The sequence below is a fragment of the Malaya genurostris genome, chromosome 2, assembly GCF_030247185.1.
Source record: "Malaya genurostris strain Urasoe2022 chromosome 2, Malgen_1.1, whole genome shotgun sequence".
NCBI lineage: Eukaryota > Metazoa > Arthropoda > Insecta > Diptera > Culicidae > Malaya > Malaya genurostris.
Window position 1 is genome coordinate 95,053,041 of NC_080571.1, and position 27,959 is coordinate 95,080,999.

At 37.2% G+C, this 27,959-nt stretch overlaps 1 protein-coding gene across 1 annotated transcript in view; it reads right to left on the reverse strand.

Annotated features, from left to right (window-relative positions):
• Window positions 1–27,959, reverse strand: part of LOC131432477 (dynein axonemal heavy chain 5) — a 110,990-nt gene extending 83,031 nt beyond the window's left edge. Inside the window, exons 1-3 of the mRNA XM_058598782.1 lie at window positions 27,823–27,959; window positions 27,469–27,758; window positions 23,569–23,706 (exon numbers count right to left, since the gene is read on the reverse strand). Coding sequence (XP_058454765.1) covers window positions 23,569–23,706; window positions 27,469–27,615 — 285 coding nt within the window. The 5' untranslated portion in view covers window positions 27,616–27,758; window positions 27,823–27,959. The remainder of the gene's footprint in view (window positions 1–23,568; window positions 23,707–27,468; window positions 27,759–27,822) is intronic.

Here is a 27,959-nt window from a genome sequence, read left to right on the forward strand (position 1 = left end):
TTTTTAAATAACTATTTATTGGAATATGAGTTAAAATTAAATTATTAAGATTTCAATTGGGTGCTCAGCCATAAGTGGTGACTTTTCAGTTATATTATATATATATATATATATATATATATATATATATATATATATATATATATATATATATATATATATATATATATATATATATATATATATAAATATATATATATATATATATATATATATATATATATATATATATATATATATATATATATATATATATATATATATATATATATATATAACAGTTCGGCTGAAAAGTTCGTATCGTTTAATAGAAACACACATTTTATTGCCAAAATTCGTTTTTATTATTCAACATAATTGCCATCAGAGGCGATACAGCGATTATAGCGATCTTCCAACTTTTCGATACCATTTTTGTAGTACGATTTGTCCTTTGCCTCAAAATAGGCCTCAGTTTCAGCGATTACCTCTTCATTGCTTCAAAATTTTTTCACCAGCGAACATTCTCTTGAGGTCTGAGAACAGGAAAAAGTCACTGGGGGCCAAATCTGGAGAATACGGTGGATGAGGGAGCAATTCGAAGCCCAATTCGTTCAATTTCAGCATGGTTTTCATCGACTTGTGACACGGTGCATTGTCTTGATGAAACAAATTTTTTTTCTTCTTTAAATGAGGCCGTTTTTTTTTTTTAATTCGTCCTTCAAACGTTCTAATAACGCTATATAATAGTCACTGTTGATGGTTTTCCCTTTTCAAGATAGTCGATGAAAATTATACCATGCGAATCCCAAAATACAGACGCCATAACCTTACCGGCAGATTGTAGAGTCTTTCCACGCTTTGGGTTCGGTTCATCGCGTGCAGTCCACTCAGCTGACTGTCGATTGGACTCCGGAGTGAAGTGATGGAGCCATGTTTCGTTGTTATATATCGAAGAAAAAAATCGGTTTTATTTCGATATAACAGCTCCGAACACTACCCAGAATCATCAATTTGTTGTTGTTTTTGATCGATTGTGAGCTCACGCGGCACCCATTTAGCACAAAGCTTTCTCATATTCGTGAATAATATGTCCAAAACGTTCCTTTGATATCTCTAGGGTATCAGCTATCTCGATCAACTTCACTTTACGGTCATTGAAAATCATTTTGTGGATTTTTTTCACGTTTTCATCGGTAACAGCCTCTTTTGGACGTCCACTGCGTTCATCGTCTTCGGTGCTCATATGATCAGTACGAAATTTTGCAAACCACTTACGAATTGTTGCTTCGCCCGGTGCAAAGTCTGGATAACACTCATCAAGTCATTTTTTGGTATCGGCAGCACTTTTTTTCATCAAAAAGTAGTGTTTCATCAACACACGAAATTCCTTTTTTTCCATTTTTTCCACAATAACAAAAGTAGCTTCACTCAAAATGCAATATCTCACAAACTAATAATCAGACAGCTGTCAAATTTATTCACGTATCTTTTGAAGGTTTGGTACTAACTGAAAATGGTATGGATTTAATTCTAGTGGCGCCCTCTCATAGAAACGATACGAACTTTTCAGCCGATCTGTAATTATATATATATTGAGTATATTATAATATTATATATTATATATATATTTATTATATATATATATATATAATATATATATATATGTAGTATATATATATATATATCTATATATATATATATATATATATATATATATATATATATATATATATATATATATATATATATATCTATATATATATATATATATATATATATATATATATATATATATATATATATATATATATATATATATATATATATATATATATATATATATATATATATATATATATATATATATATATATATATATATGTTCGAGATATAGACCACCCACAACTACAACCCTGTGTAAACCCTCTCAGCAGCAGCATCTATAGTGAGAGATCCTGGATCGACAAATTAATCCGAAATAGAACGGGACAGTGCGAATTCTAGCAGATCACCATCATCATCATCGTCATAGTCATCTCCGTCATCATCATTCATCCGATTACTGGTGTGATAAGGAAAGTTGATGAGAGCGAGACTGATCTTTACTTGCTTCAACCAAAACATCGCCGAATTGAAAGCTGCCTGATCTTATCGGTCTATCGATCACGCGATCGGGAGATTTAACCAGTCTGGAATGATACCTTGCCGCGGTGACACACGAAATGGGTTCGTGGCACGCCCGTCGTGATTTTAACCTGTTATAGTTAAGTTCAAATTACCTAGTTAAGAATAAATTAGAAGCATGCATAGTTCGTTTTAAATAAAATGTGTTGTCAGTAATAAAAGTGTGTCAGTATAAAATATGCGCCTACGTTACTGAAGGAACTTTATCCCGGAAACAATAAGACGTCGGTGTAGCGATTTCGGTATAGTGCTACTCATTGCATGTTGGTTGCATGCCATTCCGCCATTCTCTGGTGATCTCTCGTTCGATGTTGGGATTTGGACATCTACCGCTCACCGCTATCGAAGAATCCATAAGGGTAACGTTCACATCCCCACATTTTGGTCCTTCGAACCGGATTTGGGACCTACAAAATTAAGGAAATCCAGGAAGGTTCTGCATGATACCGACGCCACCAATGGTAAACGACGCTTATTGCCGCCATCGCACTGGACCATAAAGAACAATAGGTTGCTGTACAACATAATCGCGCCTTGGAATTGGCGTCGCTTGGGTCGGAACCGCCATTGCTTCTGGATTACACCAACGGATCAATTGGTCAACAACGTTCTGGGATTCCATAACTGGAAAATACTACATTTGATGCTCGAATCACTGGACCGGCGCCACGTTTTCTTTTTAAGGTAAATTAAGTTAGTGCAGTATATGTCCAGTCGAAGCATTTCCACCAGAATACTAACTCTGTAATTTCGACGCGTTTCTCAATACTTGGCTACAACTTACGGCAAGGGACGTCATTTCGTTGGACCAACGACGATTGGCAGTATTGGTATAGGAAACCAATTCAGGATCGTTATCGCGCTGGGCGTAATACTAAGTGGATGCGTCATAATAGTTTCTCAGGTGAGTGAACTATTAGTATACTGCCGAAGCTAGTACAGAAAATACACAATTGTAATTAAATGATGTTCTCTTCGACTTTGCATAAACTTACTGAGCCTTGAATGCCTTTGGGCATTTTCTTTAAACTTGGAGTTGGAATCAGTTTACTTCGCCGTAGTCTTGCGTCGCTGTTGGTTTCTCTGGGTGAGTTGCCACAGTATATGCCCGGCCGAAGCCGACTTTATTTGGTACTACATAAATCTTTTCCTCTTGGCGATCATATTTTACCGATGAGTATTACATATATTTGGATGTCATTTGGCGACGAAACGATGTTGGACACTGTTATATAGCGCAAATACTGTTTTCGTGGGTAATTTACACAGTATATGCCTAGCGAAGCTAGGTCATCTCGCAGAGCACTACATCGTCCTTCTTTTTTGGTTTTTGTTTACTTTCACCAAACATCATGCCTGCTGCTGGTACCACAACGGCTAAAAAGCCACCATCAATGCGGGCGTTAATGGCTAGATTAAAGGAGATTCAATTATCTTTCAACGATATTTGGCGATTCGTACAAGCCTTCAAGGAAACGAATACAGAAACTGAGGTTGAAGTGCGCCTGAATAAGTTAGACGAGCTGTGGGAAGGGTTCGGTGAAACATTAGTTGACATTTTTGCTCATGATGATTACAATGCTGAAGGCAGTGCTTTGGAAAAGGAGCGCATGGAGCTCAGTGATCGGTATTACGAGATCAAATCCTTTTTAGTTGACAAGGCTAAGGAGTTACAAGAACCGAATGTGTTGGATCAATCTACCCGACTCGGTGACTCGTCGATACGTGGAAATAGCGATCACGTTCGGCTACCACAAATTAAGCTGCAGTCATTCGACGGAAACATAGACGAGTGGCTGAGCTTCCGGGATCTATTTACATCACTCATTCACTGGAAACCGGAATTACCCGAGGTTGAGAAATTCCATTATCTGAAAGGGTGTCTGCAAGGTGAGCCCAAAAGTCTTATCGACCCTCTTCAGATTACCAAGGCCAACTATCAAGTAGCGTGGGATTTATTGTTGAAACGGTACAACAATAGTAAGCAGCTGAAACGACGTCAAGTACAAGCTCTCTTCAGCCTGCCTGTCCTTGCGAAGGAATCTGTTATCGATCTACACAGTCTAGTTGAAGGGTTTGAAAGAACTGTGCAAACGTTAGATCAAATCATTCAATCGGCCGATTACAAGGATCTTCTATTGGTGAACATCCTCACTACAAGATTGGACCCCGTCACTCGTAGAAGCTGGGAAGAGTTCTCAGCCACGAAGGAAACTGATACACTGACGGATTTGTTTGACTTCCTCCGGCGTAGGCTTCAGGTATTGGACTGCTTGCCAACAAGGGTTGCTGACACTAGGGGTGTTCAGCCACAGCAATTACAACCAAGGCAAAAAATACCACCCGTGAGGAATAGTTACAGTTCAACGCAAGCGTCTGGGGGACGTTGTGTCGTTTGCTCGTCAAATCATCCACTTTATCAATGTGGTTCCTTTCAGCGAATGGAGGTTTCGGATAGGGACACTCTGCTGAAAACTCACTCACTCTGTCGGAATTGCTTCAAATTTGGACACCAGGCTAAGGAGTGCCAGTCTAAATATTCTTGCAGAAACTGTAAGGCACGACACCACACTCTCGTGTGTTTCAGGTCAGAAAGGGAGCACGACAAGAAGGTTGCGGTAGTTGCTGGGGGCAACAATCCTTCTTCGTCAAGGGAACCATCCAATGATTCTACGATACAAATAGCCAACGTGGCGGCTACAGAGGTTCTAGCGGTTAATTCGGCACATCAACGTGCTGCTAAGGTTCTTTTGGCTACAGCGATTGTTATGATCGAGGATGATTATGGCAATAGATTTCCTGCTCGTGCTCTTTTGGATTCGGGATCTGAGTGCAATTTCGTGACCGAGAGATTAGGTCAGCGCATGAAGTTAACAAGAGAGCGAGTGAATATATCGGTGGTAGGAATTGGACAAACAGCGTCCAAGGTCAAATATCGGATTCAAGCAGTTTTACGTTCGCGGGTATCGGAATACTCCAGAGAGTTAAGTTTTTTGGTTCTCCCGAAGGTTACGGTTAATCTTCCAACCACTACTATCTGCACTGATAAATGGATAATTCCGGAGGGCATCAAATTGGCTGATCCGGCCTTCTTCGAATCGAAGGTCGTCGATCTGGTACTCGGCATCGAGGCATTCTTCGATTTTTTCGAAACAGGGAAAAGAATTTCTTTAGGACAGCAGCTACCAACATTGAATGATTCTGTATTCGGTTGGGTCGTATGCGGTGGATATTTAAATTCCAATCGATCACTAAGCATGAGCTGCAATGTGTCAACCACGGAGGATTTAGAATCGCTAATGACGCGATTTTGGACTTGTGAGGAAGTTGAACAAGAAAAGGCGCTCTCGCTCGAAGAGAAACGTTGCGAGGAACTGTTTCTGAATACGTTTCAAAGAGATCAAAGTGGTAGGTACACCGTCGCCTTACCCAAAAATGAAGATCTATTATCTAAGTTAGGTGCATCAAGGGATATCGCAGTACGACGCCTTCAAGGGACGGAGCGTAGGCTTGCAAGAGACACATATTTGAAACAGCAATATGAGATGTTCATTGAAGAATATCTGCATCTTGGTCACATGCGAAAGATTGATGACGCGACTCCGGGATCTGGTAAACGTTGTTATTTGCCACACCATCCTGTAGTAAAGGACTCTAGTACCACTACTAAGGTACGCGTCGTATTTGACGCTTCGTGTAAGACTTCCACGGGGGTATCACTAAACGACGTGCTACTATCAGGTCCTGTCATACAGGAGGACCTTCGTTCGATTATTCTACGCAGTCGAATAAACCAAATTATGCTAGTGTCCGATGTTGAAAAAATGTTTCGACAAATTCAAGTTTTTTCCCAAGATCGACCGCTACAGTGTATTTTGTGGCGTAACTCGCCATCGGATGAGATATCTACCTACGAATTGAATACGGTGACGTATGGAACCAAGCCAGCTCCATTTTTAGCAACAAGAACGTTAAAACAACTAGCGCTAGATGAGGAAGAGCGGTATCCGCTAGCGTCCAAGGCAATCCTTGAGGATACGTATATGGACGACGTCATCACAGGAGCAAATGAGATTGAATCAGCAGTCATTTTGCGAACTCAGCTTGATTCGATGACATCAAGTGGGGGTTTTTGTTTGCGGAAGTGGGCGTCTAATTGTCCTGAAGTGCTACAAGGCATAGCAGAAGAGAATCTTGCCATTCGAGTTTCGGAAGGAATCGTTCTGGATGCAGATACTTCGATAAAAACGTTGGGACTGACTTGGTTGCCAATGACTGATACACTTCGGTATCAGTTTAATATTCCTATGCAAGATACAGGTGAACCATTTACAAAACGGAAGATATTGTCGGTGATCGCATCACTTTTCGACCCATTAGGCCTTCTGGGTGCTGCAATCACCACTGCAAAAATTTTCATGCAGCTGTTGTGGACGTTGCGTGATGAAAATAATCAACGATTAGACTGGGATCAGCCGTTATTTCCAACGGTGGGTGAGAGGTGGAGAAAATATTATGATCAGCTTCGACTATTCAACGAAATTCGTATCGATCGCTGTGTTATCATCCCAGAAGCGTTGTGTGTGGAAATCCATTGCTTTTCGGATGCATCGGAGAAAGCGTATGGTGCATGTCTTTATCTTAGGAGTCAAAATTCAGTTGGAGAGGTAAAAGTAAGGCTGCTAACCTCGAAGTCTAAGGTTGCTCCGCTGAAGTGTCAGACCATTCCCAGGTTGGAGTTGTGCGGTGCACTGCTGGCAGTGCAGCTGTACGAAAAGGTTCGTCAATCGATAAAAATTACCGCTAAATCATATTTCTGGACGGATTCTACGTGCGTCCTGCGCTGGATCGCTGCAACTCCATCGACCTGGACAACATTCGTTGCAAATAGGGTGGCAAAAATACAGTCAGCTACAAAGGGATCCAAATGGAATCACGTGTCTGGTGTTCAGAATCCAGCAGATCTCATCTCCAGAGGAATTCTTCCAGATGATATTGTTTCCAACCAGTTTTGGTGGCAGGGACCTAGCTGGTTACAAGAGACTGAAGACCGATGGCCTAGTAGAGCGGAATTCTCACCAACAAATGAGTGCGATGAAGAGAAACGGCGGACAGTTATAGCTGTGACTGTTTCCACAACTGCAGAGTTTAACAATTATTACATGACAAAATTTTCTTCATACAACGACTTATTGCGTTGCACTGCTTATTGGTTACGTCTGATCCATCTTTTACGGACCCCGAGAGCTGCTAGGAAACCTTTTTCGTTCCTGACCACAAATGAGCTGAAAGAGGCGGAAAACACACTTGTCCGACTAGTTCAACAAGAAATGTTTCCAAGCGAATGGAAGGCACTTACAGGGGGAGTTGCTGTTCACAAGAGTTCGCCGTTAAGATGGTTTAACCCATTCATCTCCAAAGAGTTGCTGATCAGACTAGGAGGTCGTTTAAGACATGCAATGGAGTCAGAGGACACTAAACATCCTGTTGTTCTACCTGCTCGACACTGGCTCACACGTCTTCTGTTGCGTTATTATCACGAACAGCTTCTACACGCTGGACCACAATTAATCTTGGGAGCTATTCGACTCAAATTCTGGCCACTTGGAGGCAGAAGTGTAGTGAGACATATTGTGCATCAATGTCATAAGTGCTTTCGATCAAAACCAACAACTATACAACAATTTATGGGTGATTTACCTGTTGCTCGAGTCACGATATCTCGCCCGTTTTCACGAACCGGTGTTGACTATTTTGGACCCCTCTACATTAGACCTGCACCAAGACGTGTGGCTGTTAAGGCATACGTAGCTATTTTCGTGTGCATGTGCACTAAGGCAGTGCACTTAGAACTGGTCACAGATTTGTCTACAGATCGATTTTTGCAAGCACTACGTCGTTTTGTGGCCAGAAGAGGTCGGTGTTCGGATATTTATTCCGACAATGGAACCAATTTTGTCGGTGCTAGAAATAAGCTGAAGGAGTTTCTTAACTTAATAAAAGAGGCGCATCATCACGACATAGTTTCCAAAGAATTAGCCAAGGAAGGGATTCAATGGCATTTCAATCCACCGAGCGCACCTCATTTTGGTGGTATCTGGGAGGCAGCTGTTCGATCCGCTAAAAATCACATTTTAAAGATCGTGGGCGAAACTCCCGTGTCCCCAGAAGATTTAAACACCTTACTTGTGCAAGTCGAAGGATGCTTGAACTCTCGCCCACTAACACCCATATCTGATGATCCGAACGATCTGCAACCACTGACCCCGGGTCATTTTCTTGTCGGTGAATCACTCCAAACAATACCTGAGCCAGACCTAACGAGCATTCCCACAAATCGTCTAACTCAATGGCAGTTAATGCAGCAGAAAGTGCAACATTTTTGGAAAAGATGGCGCAGAGAATATCTCTGTCTACTGCAAGCAAGAGCAAAACGATGGAAGCCAGCTGTTCAAATCGACGTAGGAAAATTGGTGATCATTCAAGATGACAATCAACCACCCATGCGCTGGAAAATGGGACGAATCGTTCAAACTCATCCTGGTGATGATGGAACCGTAAGAGTGGTTACACTGAAAACCGCTACGGGAATGCTGACTCGTCCAGTGGAGAAAATCTGTTTATTACCCGAGAATAGCAGCTCACATTCCTTAGAAAATGACAAGCAACATCCCTAGATCCTATTCCCTACCTTTACAAGCGAAGAGGATTTTCTTTATTTGCAGAAATCAATGACATTTCTGGGTGGGTGAGGATGTTCGAGATATAGACCACCCACAACTACAACCCTGTGTAAACCCTCTCAGCAGCAGCATCTATAGTGAGAGATCCTGGATCGACAAATTAATCCGAAATAGAACGGGACAGTGCGAATTCTAGCAGATCACCATCATCATCATCGTCATAGTCATCTCCGTCATCATCATTCATCCGATTACTGGTGTGATAAGGAAAGTTGATGAGAGCGAGACTGATCTTTACCTGCTTCAACCAAAACATCGCCGAATTGAAAGCTGCCTGATCTTATCGGTCTATCGATCACGCGATCGGGAGATTTAACCAGTCTGGAATGATACCTTGCCGCGGTGACACACGAAATGGGTTCGTGGCACGCCCGTCGTGATTTTAACCTGTTATAGTTAAGTTCAAATTACCTAGTTAAGAATAAATTAGAAGCATGCATAGTTCGTTTTAAATAAAATGTGTTGTCAGTAATAAAAGTGTGTCAGTATAAAATATGCGCCTACGTTACTGAAGGAACTTTATCCCGGAAACAATAAGACGTCGGTGTAGCGATTTCGGTATAGTGCTACTCATTGCATGTTGGTTGCATGCCATTCCGCCATTCTCTGGTGATCTCTCGTTCGATGTTGGGATTTGGACATCTACCGCTCACCGCTATCGAAGAATCCATAAGGGTAACGTTCACATCCCCACAATATATATATATATATATATATATATATATATATATATATATATATATATATATATATATATATATATATATATATATATATATATATATATATATATATATATATATATATATATATATATATATATATATATATATATATAATTTGGTTATTACCATGAGGACATAATTTGCTTCCGCAATTCTGAGATTTTTGTGTAGGGAAAATTCTAAACCTACTTGTATTGTGTAATGGGGAAAAGGAACTTATATACTAACTTACTAACTAATACAGAGAGCGAATCGATTCAATTGAAGATTGCATCGATTTTTGTCGGAATTTGCTTATAATATTATGTGACATTACATCTAACAGTTCGGCTGAAAAGTTAATAGAATCACACATTTTTTGCCAAAATTCGTTTTTATTATTCAACATAATTTCCATCAGAGGCGATACAGCGATTATAGCGATCTTCCAACTTTTCGATACCATTTTTGTAGTACGATTTGTCCTTTGCCTCAAAATAGGCCACAGTTTCAGCGATTACCTCTTCATTGCTTCTAAATTTTTTACCAGCGAACATTCTCTTGAGGTCTAAGAACAGGAAAAAGTCACTGGAGGCCAAATCTGGAGAATACGGTGGATGAGGGAGCAATTCGAAGCCCAATTCGTTCAATTTCAGCATGGTTTTCATCGACTTGTGACACGGTGCATTGTCTTAATGGAACAAAACTTTTTTCTTCTTCAAATGAGGCCGTTTAAATTTCGTCCTTCAAACGCTCTAATAACGCTATATAATAGTCACTGTTGATGGTTTTTCTCTTTTCAAGGTAGTCGATGAAAATTATACCATGCGAATCCCAAAATACAGACGCCATAACCTTACCGGCCGATTGTTGAGTCTTTCCACGCTTTGGGTTCGGTTCATCGCGTGCAGTCCACTCAGCTGACTGTCGATTGGACTCCGGAGTGAAGTGATGGAGCCATGTTTCGTCCATTGTTATATATCGACGAAAAAAATCGGTTTTATTTCGATATAACAGCTTCAAACACTGCTCAGAATCATCAATTCGTTGTTGTTTTTGATCGATTGTGAGCTCACGCGGCACCCATTTTGCACAAAGCTTTCTCATATCCAAATATTCGTGAATAATATGTCCAACACGTTCCTTTGATATCTTTAGGGTGTCAGCTATCTCGATCAACTTCACTTTACGGTCATTGAAAATCATTTTGTGGATTTTTTTCACGTTTTCATCGGTAACAGCCTCTTTTGGACGTCCACTGCGTTCATCGTCTTCGGTGCTCATATGACCAGTACGAAATTTTGCAAACCACTTACGAATTGTTGCTTTGCCCGGTGCAGAGTCTGGATAACACTCATCAAGCCATTTTTTGGTATCGGCGGCACTTTTTTTCATCAAAAAGTAGTGTTTCATCAACACACGAAATTCCTTTTTTCCATTTTTTTCACAATAACAAAAGTAGTTTCACTCAAAATGCAATATCTCACAAACTAATAATCAGACAGCTGTCAAATTTATACACGTATCTTTTGAAGGTTGGTACTAACTGAAAATGGTATGGATTTAATTCTAGTGGCGCCCTCTCATAGAAACGATACGAACTTTTCAGTAGATCTGTTAATGGTTCTATATTTGTGAGTCTGTGTAACTCATTTGTACTAAACCAGGGAGGACGCTTAAAAATCATTTTCAGAATTTTATTCTGAATCCTTTGAAGCGTTTTCTTTCTGGTGGAACAACAACTTGACCAAATTGGTACTGCATAAAGCATGGCTGGTCTGAAAATTTGTTTATAAATTAACAATTTGTTTTTTAGACAGAGCTTAGAATTTCTGTTTATAAGAGGATATAAACATTTAATATATTTATTACACTTTGCCCTGATTCCTTCAATGTGATCCTTGAAAGTGAGTTTTTTTGTGATACGTTAAACCTAAGTATTTGGCTTGATCAGACTATGTCAATTCCAAGCCATTCTATTTGAAAATGTGATTATTGTTTGGTTTAAGAAAAGAAGCTCTTGGCTTATGAGGAAAGATAATTAATTGCGTTTTTGCTGCATTTGGTTTAATTTCCCATTTTGACAGATAATCACTGAAAATATTTAAACTTCTTTGTAGGCGACTGCAGATCACTCTTAGATTTCTACCTGTGACTAACAGACTTGTGTCGTCACAGAATAGCGATTTCTGGCAATCAACGGCTAGATTTTCAAGATCAGAAGTGAAAATATTATACAAGATTGGAGCTACGATCGAACCCTGCGGAACACCGGCTCGTACAGGTAGCAATTCAGATTTACAATTCTGATAGCTAACCTGAAGAGTACGATCAATTAAATAATGTTGAATCATTTTGATCAAATAAATAGGATACTGGAAATCAGACATTTTTGCTATAAAACCTTTGTGCCAAATACTGTCGAATGCTTTTTCTATGTCTAGAAGAGCAACTCCAGTGGATAACCCAGAAGATTTATTTGATTTTATCATGTTCGTTACTCTGACAAGTTGATGAGTAGTTGAATGTTCATGACGAAATCCAAACTGCTCTGGTAAAAAAATTGAATTCTCATTTATATGAGTCATCATTCTCAACAAGATAATTTTTTCAAAAAGTTTACTGATAGAAGAAAGTAAGCTAATTGGTCGATAACTCGATGTTTCTGCTGGGTTTTTATCAGGTTTGAGGATAGGAATTACTTTAGCGTTTTTGCATCTTTTTGGGAAGTAAGCTAATGAAAAACACTTGTTGAAAATTTTAACCAGGAGTCTCAAGGCAACATCAACAAAAATTCGATCATTACCAGGAGCCTTAATGTTTTTAAGTTTCCTAATAATTGATTTAATTTCATCAAAATTCGTCTCAATAATGTCATCTTGTGATAACACTTGGGTTGAAATATAATCATATTTCAGCGAGACTTCATTTTCAATAGGACTCACAACGTTCAAATTGAAATTGTGGACACTCTCGAACTGCTGAGCAAGTTTTTGAGCTTTTTCGCCATTTGTAAGAAGTATTTGATTTCCTTCCTTGAGAGCAGGAATTGGTTTCTGAGGTTTCTTTGAAGTGATCCTGAATTCCAAGATTGCATAGCCATCTGCTCCAGTTCTTTATGTCCAGAATTTCACTCTATTTAGGACACTTGTTCAGCAGCTTCAACAGTCTTGATAATCTGAAATAGATTTGACTAGTATTTAAGTCTTTTTGTACTAAATTCGGCTATAATTTAGATTTAAAGCAGATATTATGCTACTGCTTATAAAATCTAATATTGGAAGGGTTTTTAAGCAATATCAATAAACCGGAAGTCACCATCTTGGAATTCAGAACCACCTCAAACATCGTTTTCTGACATCTACTCATCAAACCCGTTCCGAAAATACCCTATTGTAAGGGTTTTCAAGCAATATCAATAAACCGGAAGTCACCATCTTGGAAATTGATGCTGATTAGAACATCCTTTTCCTGCAAATACTGATAATTTTCGTTCCATAACTATCCAATAAACTTTTTTACGTTGGAAATTCCAAATAACGTAATCTTTTTTTACGTTGAAAATTCCAAATAACGTAAACTTTTTTTACGTCATAATATACGTAGTCCCAATTATTACGTAAATAGAGGTTTGGGTGTATATGAAAACTAAGTGATGTCACGTATGCAGACTTATCTATGAATTTACAGATTTCTGATCAACGCTGCGGATATTTGAGGATTTTACTTATTATCTGTAAAATGTACATTTTTGAAATTTACATCTTTAGAGCATTAGATTTTCATTTTTACTTGCGATATTTTTTCCACTGTCACTGCAACAGTTTGATTGCATATACTTTTTAAAACATGCTTAAAAATTTAACCTGGCATCCGTGATGTGAACGGCATACAGCATTTATACTAATATTGGTTTGTGAGCGAAAAGTTCGTGTCAAAATTTATTTTCACTCTAAGTAAAATTCTAAATAAAGGGTGATTTTTTAAGAGCTTGTGAACTTTTTTAAACAATAAAACGCATAAAATTTGCAAAATCTCATCGCTTCTTTATTTTAAACGTTAGATTGGTACATGACATTTACTTTTTGAAGATAATTTCATTTAAATGTTGACCGCGGCTGCGTCTTAGGTGGTCCATTCGGAAAATCCGCTTTTTTATCGACAAATTTTGTTCAGCGATGAGGCACATTTCTGGTTGAATGGCTACGTAAATAAGCAAAATTGCCGCATTTGGAGTGAAGAGCAACAAGAAGCCGTTCAAGAACTGCCCATGCATCCCGAAAAATGCACTGTTTGGTGTGGTTTGTACGCTGGTGGAATCATTGGACCGTATTTTTTCAAAGATGCTGTTGGACGCAACGTTACAGTGAATGGCGATCGCTATCGTTCGATGCTAACAAACTTTTTGTTGCCAAAAATGGAAGAACTGAACTTGGTTGACATGTGGTTTCAACAAGATGGCGCTACATGCCACACAGCTCGCGATTCTATGGCCATTTTGAGGGAAAACTTCGGAGAACAATTCATCTCAAGAAATGGACCGGTAAGTTGGCCACCAAGATCATGCGATTTGACGCCTTTAGACTATTTTTTGTGGGGCTACGTCAAGTCTAAAGTCTACAGAAATAAGCCAGTAACTATTCCAGCTTTGGAAGACAACATTTCCGAAGAAATTCGGGCTATTCCGGCCGAAATGCTCGAAAAAGTTGCCCAAAATTGGACTTTCCGAATGGACCACCTAAGACGCAGCCGCGGTCAACATTTAAATGAAATTATCTTCAAAAAGTAAATGTCATGTACCAATCTAACGTTTAAAATAAAGAACCGATGAGATTTTGCAAATTTTATGCGTTTTATTGTTTAAAAAAGTTCTCAAGCTCTTAAAAAATCACCCTTTATAAACGCAGAACTAAACGAATTTGTCTAAATGCTAATTCCCGAATTTTTCCACCATTTCTAAAATTTAAAAGTCAATCCACTTGTATCCGGTTCCACTTTTGTATCGTCATTCTAAAAAACAGTATGAAATTTTTAGCACACTTTACCTTGTTATTGCGGAATAGTGAATTTCGACTTAAAGCTTTCGGGTACTTCCGGCACCGGAAACTAGGAACTAACATTTTCTGAGCATCAATTCAGTATATGAATTATATGGTAGGCTAAAAAAATTTATTCGCTTCTAGGTCGTGGCGAAAAGGTACTAAAAACCAAATACTCATGAAACCGATTTTCCGGAACCAGAAGTCATATCACGATAAAATTCAACAGCTTTCTAATTGCTTTTGAATCTTAGTTTGTGTGAACCGATTTACACATCGGAGAAAATTGAGTTACATTATTTGTCACATACACATATACATACATACATACACACAGCCAGACATTTTGCGACCTCGACGAACTGATTCGAATGGTATATGGCACTCGGCCCTCCGGGCATCAAATGAAAATTCGGTTTAGCAGTAATTACATATCCTTTCTATATGAGAAAGATAGAAAATGAATATAAATACAAATAACAAAAATCTATTTTAATCCACCTAGTGGTGTAATGATGCCTTTCTAATATTATTCATTTTCTTCTATATATTACAGTTGAAATTCCCCGAAATGCTACAACTTAGAAAAGTTTAGAAAAGAGCTTTGAAGATTTCTATTACCCATTTGAATTTAAGTTAGTGAAAATTTATTCAATCATATGTGAGAAAGTGAAGTGAGCTCCATTTTATTACATTTGATTACTATTGTCGGTACTTCCGGAACCGAAAGCTGAATATCGCCTAATGACATTCGGTTTGTTCAACCATACACTAATATAACCTACATTATTTTTACAATTCTCTACGACGTTTTGAATTTTGAAAAAAAATGTGTACCGGTTTTCACTAGCCAATATAAAAGGGTGGCTTATGAACAAAATATTCCTGAAATTGACATTTTTATACTAAGCACCTTACCTCCGGAACCAGGGGTTTGATCCAAATGAAAATTGGGATATTTTTATTGCATCTTAAGACCTTTCAGTTAAATCTAAGATAGTGATGATCGGTTCAGACATCTCCAAGAAAAGTGAGTGACATTATTTTAACATTATTGGTCATTGCACCCTGCAATTCCGGAACCGGAAATTGGATCCAAATTAAATTCAATAAATTTGTATTTGTATATGACATCCGACCATCCGGGCCTCGGTTCAAAAGTTGGTTTTCACAGTGATTGTATAGCCTTTCTATATGATAAAGACAAAAAAACTCTTCCACTGTGCAATGATATGAAGAAAGTGCATGCAAAAATTTCATTTACACTTAATGAAACTCAGTCTTGAATCGAATTGATCTCTCCGTCCGTTTAAAACAAATGGTTTGTCATACTAAAAACTGAAGGATAAGAAACATGTAAACTCGATACGTGCTTCATACGATAAAACTTGAAACTCGAGTATTCATCCTAAATATATATCTCCCACCAAATTCTACGACGTTGATACCGAATATAGCCCAACTCATCGATTACAGAACGAACAACGGATAAAACAACGTGGTAGCTACCACGATAGATGAAAATAGATAAATTTGGTATAATACGGTAGGAAGAAGAATGTTCTATATTTAGGTAATTCTAATCGATACTAAAAGCATTAAACGAAGCCATGTCAAAAGAATTTTGACATAAATTACGAATTGATATTATAAACTCAATTAAAGGCAGACCCAATTATCCACCGATATTATTTCGATCATCGGAGTTCTATTTTTGCCCAAAAAGTACTAAGCCAAATGAGTTTCATCATTTGATTTATTTACATTATAGCGATGCAAAGGAAATGGAAATAAATCTAGGTAAAAGAAAAGCACTCTGCTGAATTACATTGTAAATATTATTCTGAAGATTTTTTGAACAACACATTTTCGTGTAGAATATAATTTTTGAAACAACAAATGTTCGTAATAAAATCGATAACGTATTATAGAAACCTGGAAATCTAAATTGTATTAAACGAGTCTACAGGATTTCAATCCTTAAAACTCTAGATTAATTTGAATATAATATATAAACATAAAATCTAATACAAACAAATAAATTTGAATTGGCTCCGTAAAGTTTGGGTATTAAGCTTAAGCCGGACACTTCTTGGAAAATAAAAGAAGCATCAATTACAACAAAGTTTTTAACCAAGTTATCTATACCGTTATGTAGCTTCAACATTGTGCTACGATTCCCAATATGTGGTTTGGAAAAATATGCATTAGTTTCACTAAAAAGTCGCGCAAAATGATCAACTCACAGTCCAATATTTCGGAAATTTCGGAGTTAAGCCAGATACTTTTAGAAAATTGAAAAAAACACCCATAAGACCTAGGTTTTCGTTATGTTATCTATTCCGTTGTATAGATACCTAAATATCAATATTTCAAGAATCCATTAAAAAATTCAAGTCGGTCTGGTTAGTGCTTTCAAATGTTCATTTCGTGCTGAATCCAGTGTGCTTTTGAAAACACTAAACAGACCGTCAATACAATACATAGAAATCAAATATACCCAAGGATACGAATGACCCCTCTTTTAAATGGTCCTTAACAAAATAAATATACCCAAAAAGTCAGAAAATTGGGAGCGCGTTTACAAAGTCAAACCATGGATCGAAAAAATTACTCGCCTATTGAACGATTGTAAATTTAGCCCTTTCATACAAAAAAAATGATTTGTTTGTACCCAAGTACCCTTGTGGTACAAAAACTCCTAAATGGCTACTATATGTTGAGCTTGAACTTGAGCTTGAGCGACCACCCCTGGTTGCTACTCCGTTACTGATCGGGATTAGCTGAAATTGTACAGGGAGTTTCTAGATGATCCATCCTGGGACTGGTAAATCATCCTTCAATGTACATCTTCTGGTAATCCCAGAATTCATTCATCAGTACCGGCGCCGGCCAGGCCAGAACGTAGATCGTCTAAGGAATGGGAAGGGATGTTAGTCCAACACTTGTTGTTACTAGAGGCCGTATATACTACTGCGCACTCCACAAGTGTCACGGGAAAAGGATATTTGTTAGTAAAAATTTCAGTATTGGTATTATTCGCGGGCGACTTAGTATGTTCCGGTTTCAAGATGCTCGGATGTAACACTAAACTCATTGACTTCCCGAGTGAACGTTTCAACAATATCCTATATTGAAGTCCCGGCATGTCTTGATTCACAGCTCTTATTCGAGAAAACTGAAGAAAAATTTGCAATACTATCGCGTAAAGAATGAAATCTTCCCTATTTTTATATAAGAAATTACGCGATACAAAATAAACGAGTGAATAGGATTTAGACAAAATAGTTGATTCATTGCATTGACATATTCTAAACAGTTGTTATAAAATCATTTTAAATCACCAAATAAAGGTTAACAGATTTCACGCGCGTCTTTATTTATTATTTATTATTCTTCATTATTTCCGCTTTCTTATTTTAATTACTTATTAAAACTATTAATTCGTTATATTGGTTGATCTGGGCAGCCGGCTACCAAGAAAAATATTAATTTATTTTTTGAAATATTAATATCAAGTGTTTTTTACTACGTGTTCAATATTATCTCTATTATTAACTTTGTAATATCAACGGATTTGCGCAATAGTTATAGATTATTTATTTATTTATCATTCAATTTATAATCCTGACAGACAATCAATAACATGGAAGAAGAAAACATTCCAAATTCCAAACTTTTTTTCGAAGTTAGACGGAAATTGATAGGTTGAATGAAGAGATAATTTAGTAAAATAGAGTAATCAGAAGTAAAACATTGAAAATATCTGATAACTGAAAGGAAAAAGAAACTCCTGCAATTATCGCCTTTTACGACATGGAAGCAGGAACCCAGTGGATCTATTCTTGGTTCAGTTTTTTTCCGCCGGATTCCACACGGCATCTAGGCTGATACTGTCCGGAGAGAGCTAATAGGTACTATCAATCTCCTAGTGGACTCCAGCCCCTCCTAAATGGCTACTATATGTTTATGGTCATAAAGTTGTAAATTTTGTTTTTGTCTGAGACGTCAGTATATACATTACATGCAGTGTGCCTTAATATTATATTATATTATTGAATAAAAACAAAATATACATTACATTTAGATACAAACAAGTGATTTGCCGAAAACATTTCTTTTACGCCTGCCTAGCAATTAAAGTTGAATAGTAAGGTGGCATTAACAGTTCAACACAAACTGCTAATGCACTACTGCGTCGAAGACGAAACGCAGAACAAAATGCTAGAATAAGGTTCTATAAGAATCATATTTCGTAAAAAAAAGCCATTGTCACTACCTATCGAGGTTTGATGAATTTAATAGATGAAGAATGCTCCACGAATCCATGATCATCGCTATAACGATATTCGAACCAATTCGAGAAGTGCAGCAAAAAACGAGTGACTAACGAATATATAAAACGAACATGCACGAAGCATCCTAAGAACGAAGAATGTATTTATAGACTCGGGTTCTCCACGAGTATTGCTTATTCATTTTCACGCTTCGCTCTTTTGTGCGTTATTCAACGTTATTCGAGACGGGTGTGAATTATATAAGGAAGGTCGCTCTGAAGATGGATGAATGAATTAGTTATACGAAGAATTAGTGCAACATTCAGGCCAGGTTCCTCCAAACAATTTTCGAAAAAATGGAAAAGTCGTAGTATAAGTATTTATAGTATTTGTTGGAATTATATATAAATCAGATTCTAAATTATGAAAATTGGAATATTCGTATCATTGATGACCAATAACTTTTTCCGTAGATACTCTTAGAAATGATATAGAATTAATCCCGAGGATACACGCGACGGAGAAGTTATAATAAGGAAGGGGGAAACGGTGCCCAACCAGGCACGATTAGTCGCGAATAAAAACTTGGTTCGGTTTTTCCTCAAAACCATATTTTTTCAACTGGGTGTCACTCGTACTTTAAAACTATTACACGTATCAACATGAATCAAACGACATTTCACTCGTTAGATGTCGCTCTACGGTCGGAACAACAAACAAAAATATTCAATGTTACTTAAAAAAGTGATTAACTACACAAAGTGCAAAAAAAGTCGAAATCGAGAAATTGTCGCCATGCTGTTTTTTCTTGGTGGAAATTTTTCATTCTACTTCCGACCATAACCAATTCGATACAGAATATGAAACTGTTTTGCTTTCTGCTTTCCGATAATTGCTTTCCTAGAAAAGTTCAAGGTTACCAACAAATCGAACAAGTTTGAGCAGCAGTTGTTAGAGCCGCCATATTGATAAATTAAAAATTATTCAAATTAAATAAATTAAAATAAATTAAAAATTAATTAAAAATCGTATTCAAGAACATATGAAATTGTGTGATTAGAAAATAACATGACTTGAAATCGGATTAAAAAAAACGAAAGACCAACAGCTCGACTTGAACCGAGAAACATTAGATCACAAAGCACGCCAGTTAATCGAATGAGCTGCAGGAGCAATGAATAATTGATACATATAAATCCAAACAGCGGCAACTGGTAGCCGAGTGCAAATTACACTCAAAGCCAGTAAATTTCTGTATGAATGAAATATTACGTCATTTGACAAGTTAAGTAGTTATGAATTGTATCGATTTATGAATTGTATCGATTGCTGTTCAAACGTATAACCCGTGTTAGTTGACGTTCATATAAAAAAAAAAATTTCTTAAAAAACTCTTCTTAAGCTACGATCAGACTAGCCAGTTTATTTGTCACAGTTTATCTGCCACAGACAAGTAATTTTTCGGCAGTTTATATTTGGTCTGGCAATGTGATCACACTATTTACAGTTAAATGACTGTCAAGTTTGACTGCCGATAGTCAATATTTTGACAGTTGTTATGTTTGACTGTTACAGACTTTTTGAGCATGTCTGTATTGTGATTACACTGATTAGACAAATAGAACTGGTTACGGACTTAAACATAGGGAGTGGACTGTTTTTTACAGTTTTTCTGCACACAGTGATCACATTGGAAGAAAGTTTGTGGGGCAGAGAACTTTTCTCGGAATATCGTTTTATGATATAATATCGATCTGGTCTCATAAAAGGAAGTTCGTTGTGTTTGGAATCATTTAAAGAAGGAATATAAATGTGCTTCGGTTTTTTTACCTCTTTCATAAACATAAAAAATAGGCATAGAAATCGCTCAAACTTTAGAAAAAATTTCCGAGGCCCGAAGGCGCATGGTGTATTGGTTATTATTTTAGGAAATCTCAAATACTGAACTTTTCCATATTTTTAAAAAATATGAAACCGGATGTAACTAAAAATTATGTATTAACCAAGGATGAAGTGAGCGTGTTTTTGTTAAAATGAAACGTTTATTTTGAATGAGAAAATAAAAAAAATAGTCGAAATAGTGACCATCTTTCTGGCAATTTGTGGATACCTTGCCAATCAGACATCCAATTTTCAACTTCTTCGTAGGAATTGAAATGGTGCAAAATCAATGCGTGGCTATTCGATAAAAACAAATGGTAGTCATTTTATTGAAATTCATATTTGTTCTCTTTCCTTTTTCATCTCTGAACGATTTACATTTCAAGTGATCACATAATAAAATATTTCATCTTTGTTACAGTACTTTGGTTGTTCTGTTTCTTAATTCCTATCTGTATTTTACTGATTTAGTGTCGTTTGATACAAATAGTAGTCGAAAATAAATGAACACGACGGTGAGGGAGAAGCTCCCAGTCAAGTGCTTAGATTGTATCCTTCTTGAACTTTGAAACTGATTTTGATCATTTGGCTATTTGTTCTATATTAGATATGTTTAGCAGATGTCATAACAAACACAAAATTTAGATTCTTTCACATCATATGTTCATTATCTACACATTTGTGTCTTAACACTCACATCATATGGATATATCTGCTATTACTAAAAAATCCAGAGTGGCACCGAGATCAAAAGCGTGAAAAAATATGTTTCGCAATTGTTAAGTATTTTTCACGCAACAAATACATTTTCAATAAATTGTAAATGGAATGGTAGATTCAAAAACCAAATGCAATGAAAATCCCTAGGATCATCCTACCTAAATATGACAATTAAAGGGTTGAAATTTGGGAAGGTTGACTCCAGTCCAAGCTCTTTCAAATATGGTATAACGGTATGGATTTCCTTTGATGCAGAGTTCAGATTTTGACAGATCCACAATTTTATTACCAAACGCTTTGTAATCAATTCAATTATCGATCTAATGATAGAACGATAAGCTATTAGAAACTCGGTAAATATTTACAAAATCAAGAAAAAAATTTCATATAAGTAAATTTTTTGTTATCGTTCAGCATTTTTTAATTTGGAGTGGTTAATATTTTTTTCATTAATTCATTTTTTAATTTTTCATATTTATTTCATCCTAGCTAAAAGTTCCAGTACTATGCTTCTGGAAATCCATTGGAATCCATACATTCACGATAAAGGAAGGGGGAGCTCGGAAAATTCAGTAGTAATTTTTTTTAAGAATTCTGCGAAATGTGCTGTAAGCTGCATTATTTCGACCGGAAATGACGACATTGACAACGCGGTGAGAAGTTAGTACACGTGGTTGAGAGATAGAAGTGGTGTCTAATACTTGTTAATCGATTTCGATCTATTTTAGATACTTTTTTCCCGGCTTCCTGTTCCTGAAATAGTGGTCATATACTCAAAAATGGAATTCACTCACTTTTCGTAGAGGTCGCTGACTTGTTATTCACAAATTTAGGTTTAAATGAAAGGTCAAAACTCCTGAACTTTGCGCGGATGCAAGTGTTAATAAAATTCATTTATGTCATTTTTTAAATTATAAGTATTTAAAATTTTAACTATCGTTTAAAGTACGATGGTCGAATCATATAAAATTTTATAAAATTTACTAAAATCAATACACCTTATAAGTCATGTTACGGATGGTCATTCGAACCGACTTCATTTACATCTGTTGCAGAAGTACTTCCAATAGCAAAACTGTTTCATTTTGTTGGTTGTTGGTTGTACTAATTGATACGCAATCATTTTTTTTTCTTTCAAGAAGCAATAAAAATTATTCGAAGAACACCACATATATGAGAATGTGAGAATATGAGTAATACTAGATAGCCATCAATACACCACTAGGTGGATTAAAACAGGTTTTTTATTACTATCTGGTTTCTACACATTAGAAGAAAATTGATCACGAAACCAAACCTCTTGAGGAAAACTACGTCTACTCACTTCTCACACTGATGCTGGAACGTTTTGCTTTGTGTTTGGATGAAATAAACAAGTTTTTGGTTGTCATAGAATCTGTGGCAGACAACTTCTGCACAACAGTTTCAGAAACAACCAAATTTGTCTGTACAGTCCTCAACTGTATGTCTGTCGACTATGATCACACTGTGATTACATTGTCACAGATAATCTGCACACTTTGACTGCATACAGATGGGCAGTCAAATCGATACACTATATTACAGTCAAACTGCACAAGTTTGTGCAGATAAACTGGCTAATGTAATCGTAGCTTCAATAGAGCTCACTTCGAATTCTCTTCGATTGATCAACCGACTTTCACAAGCTTTGATTACAATGAAAAAGTTTCATGTTATGTTCCCAAAGATAAAGATTTTATCCACAGCCGTACTACAGCAGGATGATGAATTAACATTTTTAACAAATCTCAAAAAACCCACTGTGCCACTTGCGCCTGTTTGTTCTAAAGTGACAATGCAAAATGCGTCAAAAACTCTTTGAAACTTTGAAAACCATTCCAATTAGTTCATGATCAAACAAATCGACATCACCTTTATCGAACCCCAGTTTACGATTCCGAAAATACCCAACTCGAACACAACAAACACCTGCTACTGACTGATATTTGTTCTAACAAAAAATCATCTCAATCAAAGTGACATTTGAAAAAAGAAACATTCTTTAATCTCTACTCACCATATTTCCCTCGAAGATGTGATCCATGATCTGATGGCGTGGCAACCCGGTGGCATCCATCAGTAGCTGGAAAGTAAACTCCAACCGAGGATCCATTTCACCGCGACGCGCCTTTCGTTCGCATTCTTCCCGGCGGCGCTGTGAGTCAGGTGATTCGGCCATCGTGACGAGATTCAAGTTTCAGATTGTTCGAGGCACGCAAGTATCACCGTGGATACGTGATCAAAAAAATGGTTTATCGTTTGGAAAACGTTTTTGTCAAGTTTCAAAAAGTGTTGAGTTGTTTATTGGTCACACGAGATATGCAAAAAGAGGGTAAAAGAGTTCAAAATTACATTACCCACACTGATTGTGTGCCTCTGAATCCACAGGAGTTAATTTTTTAAAGTATTTTCATAGTCTATAAATTACTATACACTAAATACACTTCTAGTTCGTGTTCGTATGTTCTGTCGAAATAACTACGTACAGCGATTCACATGCGCTCTTAGAATGCTTTTCTCACTGTTTGCTGGAATAAATAACGTGAAATAGGTAACGCAATGCAAAAATATGTACAGTCAATTCAAAAACAAAACTCCATGCAAAAAACAAATTTCAAATCGAAGCTTTTCTGGACTTTTTTGTTCAAAAAGGAGCACTCTGTGAAAGAAACGGATAAATTGTACATGATATCAGAACAGAAAGAATCTACGAGCATGCGGATATTTGTTTTGCTATATTCATACACGTAAATGCATACATTTTGGATCAAACAAAGTTTAAATTAGAGTCTTCTATATGTACAGATGTAAAAATGCATCTTCTAAAGTGTTCGTGTATGAATTAAATTTAATTTTTATTAAATTTGATTCGACAATATTAGCAAGGCGAAAACAAGATCCCAATAAGAGGATTTCATAGTAGGGGAGACCGGGGCTGGTTGGCCAAGTTTTGTTCTCGGAATTGCTATACTTTTTCTTGTTAGACTTTATAATAAACGGTATGTTCCGTCATGAATATACACCATTTGAGCACATATGTAATTTTTTTCATTCATGAATGAAGATCAGGGTGATAGTTATTAACAATCGAATGCGATGAAAAAAATTGGCATTCTTCCCATTTTTAGAGCTACTTGTCAGGGTATTCTGGTACTTGTAAGAACACGATCCAGAAGGCAGCCTGATTAAGTAGTGCGAAACATATCATATTGTCATATTGTTTCACTACCTACTACAAACCTCGCTTTACAAATCGCAACGCATCGCAATCGAAAATAAGCTATCCACATACATTTGTGTTGTACGCATGTATTTTTGATGGTTTTTTATGCTTCGATCAGCTTGGCTGTCAGTTTTCGTTTGTTTACTTGTTTGTGCGGTTGAAATTCTGCGTTTTCAAAATGTCGCGTATTGAAAAGGAAGTGAGAATTAAGGTTCTGAACACATGGCTAAGTGAGAAGGGTATTACATTGCGAAAATTGACGAAGCGGTTTGAAATTCATCATGCCAGTGTTAAAACCATCATTAATAAGTTTGGGGAACACTATTCTTTGGATGAGCATCCAGGAAGATACAGAAAACCCTGTTCTTCCATCCCGAAACTGAACCAGAACGTGGTATCTCTAACCATGAAAAACAAATCAATGTCAATACATGATTTGGCCAAAAAAGCAGGAACGAGTGTCTGATTAATCCAGCGTATCAAGAGGCGAAATCACCTGAAGACCTGCAAGAAGCAGAAAATCTCGAAACAAAGTGTAGAACAGAAGAAGCAAGCAGCAACAAGGGCCCGGAAATTGTATTCGCGTCTTTTGCAGTGTCCGGATGCATGCGTTTTGATGGACGATAAGATTTATGTAAAGGAGCTCTTCAAGGTCCACAATACTTTACTGTCGTCGTTGGGGAGGATGTAAGCGATGCGGACAGGCCGATTCGAGTGGAGAAATTTGGTCGAAAGGTACTAGTATGGCAAGCAATATGTTCCTGTGGTTTGAAGTCAACCATTTTTTACACTACCGGAACTATAAATGCAGAAATCTATCGATCTGAGTGTCTCCAGAAGACATTTCTACGTGTATATAAGAAGCATAGTTCACCTCCACTGTTTTGGCCAGATTCAGCGTCGGCTCACTATGCCAAAACCACTCTTAATTGGCTTGCGGAAAAGGGTATACATTTCGTTGAGAAAAATATCAATCCACCAAATTATCCTCAGCTTCGACCCATCGACCCATTACTGGGCAATCGTGAAGAGAGTTTTCAAGAAGACTGGTAAGGCATCTGGAACATGCAGTCCAAACAAATTTGGACTCTAGCGTAAAAAAAATGCGATGCAAAACTTGTCCGGAACTTGATGAAGAGCGTTCGATCAAAAGTTCGAAAACTCGTGAAGGAATAACTTAAATTTTATCCGGTTTTCATTATGCTCAAATTTAACCTCTTACAATAAAGGATCAATTTTTAGTTGGAATGAAATATCGTTTTTTATCATAATTTCAAAGAAAAATTTGTGGATAGCTTATTTTCGATACACTCCTTACTTCCCTTTTTTCTGTTTTGTTCTATGTTTAGTACTATCGGAAAATGTTAGAATGGTTAGAGTTTTATATTGATGTGACGCCCACGAGTCAGATCATAATAAGTCACAAAGAAAGCTAACATTGTTGAAATTCATACTATCAACTATCTTTCTCCCAGAACACTGCGCCTTTGGGCCATCGAGCCATCATGGATTTGGTTATGTGGCTGCACTACATTGATAATTTTCAGAAGAAAAATTTACAATACTGTTACCGCCTCGCTTGACCGGTTTACCCAAAGCATTTACCTTATCTTAGTACATTTACCTTTGTTAAGGAACTAGCGGCGGCAAGATTTGAGCAGCACATGCAGCAAAACGATGCGAAAAGTCGTATTAGGTTGCTGCCAGAATGTAAGCGTCGCGCTAAGCGTCAATACACTAACACGCTCAATTTGACAAAATGTTTAGGTTGATGCCAGAGAGAACACGATTTGCGAAGCGGTTCGAAGTGCTCTGACAAGGTGGCTGTGATTAAATGTAACTTGATCGCATGTAACCTGATTGACGCTTCGCGTTACCCTGTCACTCTGGCAGAAACTTTAGGCTGCTGTTAGTGTGCAAGCGTCACGCGAAACGTCAACACTTGCGTGCCAATTTGATCGAAGCGAACCTGTTAGAGTGAATGCGAACCGTTAACAATACATCGCATTGAATATCGCTTTGTTTTGCTACGCAAAACGTGTTTACTCTGACAGCGACCATAGGTATACAAATTCTTGTGCTCGGCTAACGGATAAATACTTTTATTCATATTATATTCCTATGTTCTAGACTCCAACACACTACCCAAGATTTTATATTCCGATCACGAAGAACCGCTGTTATAACCATGCAATTACTAAACTTTTAATGCGAATGACAATCCTAGCTCACTTGGCCGGTAGTTGTCACATTTTATCATTCGTAATTATTCTGTGTGCACTGAAAATAGCAGTGCCTCCAAACCTTTGCCGTAGCCGGCTGATACACGGAACTAGGAAAATATATGAAAACACATAAATGAGCCAAGCCCATGAAAGCCACTCCAAAATATTGATCAATCAAAACCCAAACAATAAAAATAACTATAATACTGACAAGCTTGATAGCAGAACCCGAAGGCCAACTTTTTGCGTCTCAAATCGAGTGTTATTCGGTGCATAGAAAAAGTGCACAAAATTTACAGTGAATTTGATAATCAATTGTTGCAATACCGAATGATGATAACCTAGTTTTCGACAAACGTATCGAAATGAGTGTTGAGATTTTATTTTTACTTTACCTTTCAACAAAAATGCAATAAAATTGAGGCTGCCAACAAGAGAATCTATGGTATCTACAGCTTCCGGGAATTACCTGTAGCATATCTTCTTCGGATATTTCCTCTTCCTGTTCTTCCTCTTCTTCGGTTTCATGATCATGTGCGGGCTCATGCTCAGGTTCATGATCATGATCATGATCTTGTTCATGACTGTGCTGTTCGTTGTGATCACTGTTCTCCATATGTTGCTCACCTTCGGGTTCAGCAGCTACTTCTTCAACAGCAATTTCTGGAGGACCTGCACGTGCACCTGCTTCCAAGGACGATGGTGCCTGCAGTTGATGCTGCTGCTCCTGCTGCTCCTCATCGTTCGGAGTTTCTTGATCTAATCAAAATTCGTTTTCAGTTACAGATAATAGTAAACTTTCATAAAAATCTAAAAAGCTTACTAGACTCAATTTTGCAAAAAGTTTAGTTGAAACAGTCAAAAAAGTTCGTCCTCCTTTGAAGACGTCCAAAGCCTAAGTGAAAAATCGATCAAAAATTCAACAAAATATATGTGGTTCCCATGGTCTGGTTAAACGAA